This window comes from Oncorhynchus masou, chromosome 33, assembly GCF_036934945.1.
Source record: "Oncorhynchus masou masou isolate Uvic2021 chromosome 33, UVic_Omas_1.1, whole genome shotgun sequence".
NCBI lineage: Eukaryota > Metazoa > Chordata > Actinopteri > Salmoniformes > Salmonidae > Oncorhynchus > Oncorhynchus masou.
This window is the reverse complement of record NC_088244.1, coordinates 36,206,173-36,216,118: the sequence shown is the minus strand read 5'-3', so window position 1 is coordinate 36,216,118 and position 9,946 is coordinate 36,206,173. Positions and strand designations below refer to the sequence as shown.

Genomic DNA, 9,946 nt, shown 5'->3' with positions numbered 1-9,946 from the left:
AAACACAATGCTGGTTGCAATTCAACTTTTCTGCAGGAGTCCTTTGGCTTGGCTAGATGTGCAACACTGTACTGGTCACACATTTTTGAGTCAACATGTTGACAATAAGTATATTTGTGACAAACGTATAAAATAGCACAATTGTTAAGACAAAGAGCTTATTAAACTGAATGACTGGAACTAGATTGGTGAAATAGTCCAATTAAAATAAATTCCATAACCAATTTTAGAGATCTGTTTTGCAGATAATTGAAGCTATAATTTATAGGGTCACACATGAGATGTTATATTCTGACTATTCAAGAACGAGTGGGGTAGCCTATGATGGAATATCATTTAGTCCAATGGTAAAGAGTTGTTTTTCTCATGTCTCATTTGTTTGTCAGAGGTGGGATATCCTATATATTATACGGTCCCATTTTGGAAATGAGAAAGGGGCGACAGCAAAGAGAGATTGGAATGTTTTTCTTTCAAATTGTCGACATTCATTGGTGAATAATTCGTCATTTCTCTTCATGCTCACTAACCGATGGCAACAGTCCGCGAAATGTCCAGTATGTACACGTAAGGAGGGCTACCCTATTGAACTCACAGGGACTCAACTCCTGCAAATTCTGCGTGCACTGATATTCTTTAATTGTTCATCTGTCTGTCAGATATACATTATAATTCTACGATTTATTTTCTGTTATTATATACGAGGTTTCAAATGTATTAAAATAAAGGGGAGGGAGATGAACGAGTCGACTGCCTCTTGAAAAATAACTAGTAAATTGTGAGGTTTGTTCTACCTCGTCCTGCGTACCTGCACTGGATCTCTCTAACTGACTGGCAACTTGAGACCACTGGCAACATAACGTTTTTCATCTCGGGAGACTAAAAAGTATAATGAACATGGGGAAAGTGGATTTAAAAATCCTGTGTGTTTTATTTTTCTTCGTAATCTCAGTGCAGAGGGGATTTTCAGAGGAATACGGAGCACGCCTGGGAGCAAAAGAAATACCAATACAGGTGTGAATTATTTTATCTTCCTATTGGGACGGGTAATATTGGAAACTCTTGGAAAAATATAACATACTCATGACAGCTTCACAAAATCATGTTTAATAATAAAAAAATGTTTTTATCCCAGTTCAACGAAAAATGTATTCCTCATACAAGGCTACATTAAATGTTGCACGCAATATGTATTTGTTGCACTCAAGTGAGGGGTAAACTATATAGAACATGTACAGGACTGCACGTTACTATAGGATGGATGGCAGATGTGAATACAATTACGCATTGGAAACAAACACATGATATAGCCTAAACTATACAGTAAAGTCTACATTTACATGAATTAAAAATACAGTTTAAATTACCCCAAAAATCTAGAAAAAAATGTCACTTCAGAATGAACCCCTGCACATTGAAAGGTGTCCCTCTCTTTAATAAAGATCAACTGCCGCTTCGAACCAACTTTTCTGGTTTTAATCGATTTATGTGGCATCGACATGAGTCAGAAAGATTAATAGCCTAGAGTCAAAATTCACTACAAAGTGTAAATAGCATACTTTTGATCATCCAAAACGGAATTTTGTAAATTCCTTATGATTTACTGGAGGGTTGGGTATAGATTACTTCTTTACATGGGGAAACTCCATTTGAATCGTATTTACTCCCATTAACGTTACCCATCAGTCCACTGTTAAGGGTCTACCATGAATTTGACTGTAATTTACAGGCAGCTCGGTTGCAAGTAAAATTACGTATTTAATATTACAGTATACATTCTGTAATATACAGTATATGGTATCAAAGCGTGTACTGTGTACTGACATACAGTACAATATCGTAGAATTGACTGTATTATACTGATAAAAAGTCAATTCTACCATAGTTTGAATGAATGGATGATATTAATTCAGGGTAGAGTTTGTATTTCACATTGTGTTACTGTAATTACAAGGGATTGGTGCAAGCAGGTTGGCTGCTAGGTAAAGTGTTTACACATTACAGTATTAATTCATATTTAGGGTTTTATATCACTGTCACTTCTAGAGGCCTTAACAAAGGCTTCCAAACTGGCAGCAACTACAGGAAAAACAGACCAAAAGGACATGGCACAATGCTGAACCATTTCAGTTTTAAGACCAGCTACCTCGGGGCTCCCGAGTGGCGCAGTGATTTAAGGCACTGCATCACAGTGCTAGCTGTGCCACTAGAGATTCTCAGTTCAAGTCCAGGCTTTCACTTACGGGTGCAACAAATAGAGCCTCTTACAAGACACGCCTCAAAATATGTTAATAATCCAGAAACAACAATGCCATGCACCCACTAAGGATGAAAATGTTTTTGGCGCTCCCAAGATAAGGTATGGTACAACCTGTGGGGTCGAATTACAGTACCATTCGATTTATTTTTATTTTTTTACTGTTGATGACACCTACAACCCTATAGCTCTGCTGCGCTCAAACCCTATAGCTCTGCTGCGCTCAAACCCTATAGCTCTGCTGCGCTCAAACCCTTTAGCTCTGCTGCGCCCAAACCCTATAGCTCTGCTGCGCTCAAACCCTATAGCTCTGCTGCGCCCAAACCCTATAGCTCTGCTGCGCTCAAACCCTATAGCTCTGCTGCGCTCAAACCCTATAGCTCTGCTGCGCTCAAACCCTATAGCTCTGCTGCGCTCAAACCCTATAGCTCTGCTGCGCTCAAACCCTATAGCTCTGCTGCGCTCAAACCCTATAGCTCTGCTGCGCTCAAACCCTTTAGCTCTGCTGCGCTCAAACCCTTTAGCTCTGCTGCGCTCAAACCCTATAGCTCTGCTGCGCCCAAACCCTATAGCTATGCTGCACTCAAACCCCGTAACTCTGCTGCGCTCAAACCCTATAGCTCTGCTGCGCTCAAACCCTATAGCTCTGCTGCGCTCAAACCCTATAGCTCTGCTGCGCTCAAACCCTTTAGCTCTGCTGCGCTCAAACCCTTTAGCTCTGCTGCGCTCAAACCCTTTAGCTCTGCTGCGCTCAAACCCTATAGCTCTGCTGCGCCCAAACCCTATAGCTATGCTGCACTCAAACCCCGTAACTCTGCTGCGCTCAAACCCTATAGCTCTGCTGCGCTCAAACCCTATAGCTCTGCTGCGCCCAAACCCTATAGCTCTGCTGCGCCCAAACCCTATAGCTCTACTTCGCTCAAACCCCGTAACTCTGCTGCGCTCAAACGCTACAGCTCTGCTGCGCTCAAACCCTATAGCTCTGCTGTGCTCAAACCCCGTAACTCTGCTGCGCTCAAACCCTATAGCTCTGCAGTGCTCAACCCTATAGTTAGGATTCATTACACTCTTATTGACTTTCTCCCCAGAGAGTGAGACGCCAGAGCAAACCAGCAAAACCGTTGGTGAGTATGAGCTTCATGGAATGTCCCAGGGGAATGTATCATTACCGAAACCAGTAAGATATCTTACTGGTACGGCTTCTCACACGCGCAACAACTGCCTGTGTAGACGGGCTGTGATAATATTGGATAGCATTCACTGAACATTGATCCCCTTCTAAATCATATCAATATGTGTGGTGGTGACTATTCCGCAGCAGACGGAGGCGGGCACTAAGACAGAATTGAATGAGCTGTAATTCCGCCATAAGCAAACAAGAAAATGCCCAACCAGAGGCGGCGGTCCGAGTACCCGGGGACTTTAATGCAGGGAAACATGAATTTGTTTTACCAAATTTCTATCAGCATTTTAAATGTGCAACCATAGGGGAAAAAACTCTGCACCTTTACTCCACACACAGAGACACATACAACGCTCTCCCTCGCCCTCCATTTGGCAAATCTGACCAGAATTCTATCCTGCTGATTCCTCCTTACAAGCAAAAATTAAAGCAGGAAGCACCCGTGACTAGATCAATAAAAAAGTGGTCAGATGAAACAGATGCTAAGCTACAGGACTGTTTTGCTAACGCAGACTATAATATGATCCAGGATTCCTCCGATGGCATTGAGGAGTACACCATATACGTCATTGACTTCATCAATAAGTGCATCGATGACGTCGTCCCCACAGAGACTGTATGTACATACCTCAAACAGAAGCCATGGATTACAGGCAACATCTGCTCTAAGCTAAAGGCTAGAGCTGCCACTTTCAAGCTTACAAGAAATCCCGCTATGCCCTCCGACGAACCATCATACAGGCAAAGCGTCAATACAGGACTAAGATCGAAATGTACGACACCGGATCTGACGCTCGTCGATGTGGCAGGGCTTGCAAACCATTACAGACTACAAAGGGAAGCACAGCCGAGAGCTGCCCAGTGACACAAGCCTACCAGAGGAGCTAAACTACAGTTGAAGACGGATGTTTACATATATCTTAGCCAAGTACATTTAAACTCAGTTTTTCACAATTCCTGACATTTAATCCTAGTGAAAATTCACGTCTTAGGTCAGTTAGGATCACCACTTTATTTTAAGAATGTGAAATGTCAGAATAATACTAGAGAGAATTATTTATTTCAGCTTTTATTTCTTTCATCACATTCCTAGTGGATCAGAAGTTTACATACACTCAATTAGTATTTGGTACCATTGCCTTTAAATTGTTTAACTTGGGTCAAATGTTTCGGGTAGCCTTCCACAAGCTTCCCACAATAAGTTGGGTGAATTTTGACCCATTCCACATGACAGAGCTGGTGCAACTGAGTCAGGTTTGTAGGCCTCCATGCTCGCACACACTTTTTCAGTTCTGCCCACAAATTTTCTATAGGATTGAGGTCAGGGCTTTGTGATGGCCACTCCAATACCTTGTCTTTGTTGTCCTTAAGCCATTTTGCCACAACTTTGGAAGTATGCTTGGGGTTATTGTCCATTCGGATGACCCATTTGTGCCTAAGCTTTAACTTCCTGACTGATGTCTTGAGATGTTGCTTCAATATATCCACATAATTTTGTGAAGTGCACCAGTCCCTCCTGCAGCAAAGCACCCCCACAACTTGATGCTGCCACCCCCGTGCTTCACGGTTGGGAGGGTGTTCTTGGGCTTGCAAGCCTCCCCCTTTTTCCTCCAAACATAAATGTTTTTTATGGCCAAACAGTTATATTTTTGTTTCATTAGACCAGTGGACATTTCTCCAAAAAGTACGATCTTTGTCCCCATGTGCAGTTGCAAACCGTAGTCTGGCTTTTTTATGGCGATTTCGGAGCAGTGGCGTCTTCCTTGCTGAGCGGCTTTTCAGGTTATGTCGATATAGGATTCATTTTACTGTGGATATATATACTTTTGTACCTGTTTCCTCCAGCATCTTCACAAGGTCCTTTGCTGTTGTTTTGGGATTGATTTGCACTTTTCGGACCAAAGTATGTTCATCTCTAGGAGACAGAACGTGTCTCATTCCTGAGCGATATGACGGCTGCGTGGTCCCATGGTGTTTATACTTGCATACTATTGTTTTTACAGATGAACATGGTACCTTCAGGCATTTGGAAATTGCTCCCAAGGATGAACCAGACTTGTGGAGGTCTACAACATTTTTTCGGAGGTCTTGGTTGATTTCTTTTGATTTTCCCATGAAGTCAAGCGAAGAGGCACAGGTACACCTCCAAGTGACTCAAATGATGTCAATTAGCCTATCAAAACCTTCTAAAGCCATGACATAGTTTTCTGGAATTTTCCAAGCTGTTTAAAGGCACAGTCAACTTACTGTATGTAAACTTCTGACCCACTGGTATTGTGATACAGTGAATTATAAGTGAAATAATCTGTCTGTAAACAATTGTTGGTAAAATAACTTTTGTCGTGCACAAAGTAGATGTCCTATCCGACTTGCCAAAACTGTAGTTTGTTAACAAATAATTTGTGGAGGGGTTGAAAAATGACTCCAACCTAAGTGTATGTAAACTTCCGACTTCAACTGTACTTCTATGCTCACTTCGAGGCAAATAACACTGAAATATGTATGAGAGCACCAGCTGTTCTGGAAGACTGTGTGATTACTCTCTCCGCAGCCGATGTGAGTAAGTCCTTTGAACAGGTTAACATTCACAAGGCCGCAGGGCCAGACGGATTACCAGGACGTGAACTGCGAGCATGCGCTGACCAACTGATAAGTGTCTTCACTGACATTTTCAACCTCTCCCTGACTGAGTCTGTAATACCAACATGTTTTAAGCAGAACCACCATGGTGCCTGTGCCCAAGAACACTAAGGTAACCTGCCTAAATGACTACTGACCCGTAGCACTCACATCTGTAGCCATGAAGTGCTTTGAAAGGCTGGTCATGGCTCACATCAACACCATTATCCCAGAAACCATAGACCCACTCCAATTTGCATACCGCCCCAACAGATCCACAGATGATGCAATCTCTATTGCACTCAACACTGCCCTTTCCCACCTGGACAAAAGTAACACCTATTTGAGAATGCTATTCATTGACTACAGCTTAGCATTCAACACCATAGTGCCCTCAAAGCTCATCAATAAGCTAAGGACCCTGGGACCAAACACCTCCCTTTGCAACTGGATCCTGGACTTCCTGACAGGCCGCCCCCAGGTGGTAAGGCTAGGTAACAACACATCCACCACGCTGATCCTCAAAACGGGGCCCCTCAGGGGTACGTGCTCAGTCCCCTCCTGTACTCCCTGTTCGCACATGACTGCACGGCCAAGCACGACTCCAACACCATCATTAAGTTTGCCGATGACACAACCGTGGTTGGCCTGCTCACCGACAACGATGAGACAGCCTATAGGGAGGAGGTCAGAGACCTGGCCGTGTGGTGCCAGGTCAACAACCTCTCCCTCAACGTGATCAAGACAAAGGAGATGATTGTGGACTACAGGAAAAATAGGACCAAGCACGCCCCCATTTCCATCGACGGGGCTGCAGTGGAGCAGGTTGAGAGCTTCAAGTTCCTTGATTTCCACATCACCAACAAACTAACATGGTCCAAGCACACCAAGACAGTCGTGAAGAGGTCACGACAAAACCTATTCCCCCTCAGGAGACTGAAAAGATTTTGCATGGGTCCTCAGATCCTCAAAAGGTTCTACAGCTGCACCATCGAGAGCATCCTGACTGGTTGCATCACTGCCTGGTATGGCAACTGCTCAGCCTCCGACCACAAGGCACTACAGGGGGTAGTGCGAACGGCCCAGTACATCACTGGGGCCAAGCTTCCTGCCATCCAGGACCTCTCCTCCAGGCGGTGTCAGAGGAACACCCGGTGTCAGAGGAACGCCCTAGTTCTCTCTGCTACCGCACATCAAGCGGTACCGGAGAGCCAAGTCTAGGTCCAAGAGGCTTCTAAACAGCTTCTACCCCCAAGCCATAAGACTCCTGAACATCTAATCAAATGGCTACCCAGACTATTTGCATTGGCCCCCCCCCCCACACTCAACCCTCTTTTACACTGCTGCTACTCTCTGTTGTTATCATCTATGCATTGTCACTTTAATAACTCTACCTTCATGTACATATTATCACAACTAACCGGTGCCCCCACACACTGACTCTGTACCGGTACCCCCTCGTATATACTCTCTCTATTGTTATTTTACTGCTGCTCTTTAATTGCTTGTTACTTGTATTTCTTATTCTTATCTGTATTTTTTTTAACTGCATTGTTGGTTAGGGGCTCGTAAGTAAAGATTTCACAGTGAGGTCTACACCTGTTGTATTCAGCTCATGTGACTAATATGATTTGATATTAACCTCCATGTATGCTAGAGATGATTTTTTGCCAGTTGTATGCCCATAAGGGAGAAGAAAAGCTTACATTGTTTTACTAGCAATACAAGAAACGCTTCACATTAAGCCCTTTGAAATAAGCCAATCCTGGGACTTTAATGACATCATTGATGACATCTGGATAGAAACATGATGATCAAACATGCCCGTTTTAGGTTATGAGGAAATCATGCTATGAGTGTAGATCTAGCTATTCACTTTCATTGCAATCTGTATTTTCAACCTGTGTGCCACACAGAATGAGAAACCCTACATTAGTACTGTATCTCAGTGGAGCCATCATTTTATTTGATGCTTTGAATGTTGCCAATGATAGATTGTAGATCATCAAGCAATCGGTGTCCGTTGTATCAGAAAGCTTGTCCACTGTCTTTGATACTGGTAAGTATCTAGAAACAGGTCTGTTAGTCTCTCAGTAGCTCAGGTCTGGCTGTGTCCCGACCTGGCAGTAATGTGGCCCAGCTGACCAGATTGGTCCCAGCAGGGCCCAGAATTATCCAAGTAAACAACGGGGTGGGAGGGATATCTTGCAGAGTGTGGCTTTGTAACATTTGTCTAAACTTGTCAAGGCACTGAAGTCTGGTTAAAAAAAGCCTAGTAATACTTGGATTTTCATTTACAAAAGAGCCCCATCAGTACTCAAACCTGCGTCTCTGCAACTGTCAGTCAAACACCTTAGCAATTACACCAAGAGGTCCAAACCTCTTGATGAGGTCGCTATTGGCTTTGTACTTGGGTAGCTATATAGCGATTTCATCAGATCAAATGTGTATGTTCTTTGCTGACGGTTTGATGGATTCATCTGTTCCCAGCTGAAGGTGACAGACTACCATGTGAGGTGTTCTGTCATGTCTCGCTACTCCCACACCACCATCCAGAGCTCTGTGTGGAACCAGCTAGCTGTCACCAAGGAGGCAGCCTTTGAGGTGGACCTGCCATCAGCAGCATTCATCTCCAACTTCACAATGTGAGTCAGTCACACACTTTAAGTCAAGTGAAGTTTACTTTATCATCCCAAGAGGAGGAAATGTTGTTTTTTGTACCCCTCACTCACACAAGCTCACAGGCAGCAGGAGAGGCCATGAGTGAGAACCAGCCAGCTCGTTCTCTCTCTCTCTCTCTCTCTCTCTCTCATCTCTATTTTTCTTTTAGTCACTTCATCCCAGGAAGTGGGCCTATAATCAAATTAATTGTTCTTTCCCTTGGAATGATGTAATCCCTCTATCCTGGGTGCCAGCTTCTTCTCTCTTGCCAACTCTTGCTGCTTGACGATGAGTGACAAGGAGTTGGCATAATAGCACAAACAGAATGGCACTCGGGCGAATATTCTTCAGGGTCAAAAATACATTTATTTTTGTCTGTGAAGGGGGGTAAAGTTTAAGATAAGAGGTCCTAAAAAATTAAAAGGAGGGTAAAGCTTGGTAGTAAATGAACAAAATAAATCCCAAATGCCAGTGAGGTCTGCGGTTTCCGGACATACTCCCCAAAATACACATTTCAGAGGAATTATGTCAGGAACTGACATTCTGTTGGGTGTGGAGGGGAGACACATAATTTGATTACTAAGAAGGCTGGAAACCACTCTGCCACTCTCCTTTAAAAAATGCTAAATATAAACAAGATAAATAAGTCAACATTAAAGACCCAACGAGGAGCCTGGGGTTGGGTTTGGGTCAGAAGAGGGAGGAGTCTGGGGGGGATCTTAAAAGCAGATGAATACCATGCTTTGTAAATATGTAAAATAGTTAGTAGAGAAAATGACAGAAGCACGCCCTGTCCACCCCACCCCCCCCCCCCCCCACCCCCCCGCCTGCGAAGTTTACCAAGGTACATATAAACAAGCCAAGGTACACATGCTACGCAGACCTGCACGCACACACATGCAAACACATTCTGACACACATAGCCAACACACATATCCATTTACATGTAATCAAATGGGGGATGTAAACACTTGAAAATAGACCGTTTTACATGCGGACTAACTCTCTGATGCATGCATATAATATCACACATCTTTCTCTGTCACACGTACGAGCACACGCACGCACACACACACACAGTTCCTTGGAAGTTGTGGGAATGTACACTACCGTTCAAAAGTTTGGGGTCACTTAGGGTTAGTTTGGGGTCACTTAGGGTTAGTTTGGGGTCACTTAGGGTTAGGGTTTGATCAGAAATACAGTGTAGACATTGTTAATGTTGTAAATGA

At 43.6% G+C, this 9,946-nt stretch overlaps 1 protein-coding gene across 1 annotated transcript in view; it reads left to right on the top strand.

Annotated features, from left to right (window-relative positions):
* The first annotated feature begins 533 nt into the window (after positions 1-533).
* Positions 534-9,946, top strand: part of LOC135528406 (inter-alpha-trypsin inhibitor heavy chain H6-like) — an 18,476-nt gene continuing 9,063 nt past the window's right edge. Inside the window, exons 1-3 of the mRNA XM_064957466.1 lie at positions 534-1,011; positions 3,343-3,378; positions 8,547-8,701. Coding sequence (XP_064813538.1) covers positions 889-1,011; positions 3,343-3,378; positions 8,547-8,701 — 314 coding nt within the window. The 5' untranslated portion in view covers positions 534-888. The remainder of the gene's footprint in view (positions 1,012-3,342; positions 3,379-8,546; positions 8,702-9,946) is intronic.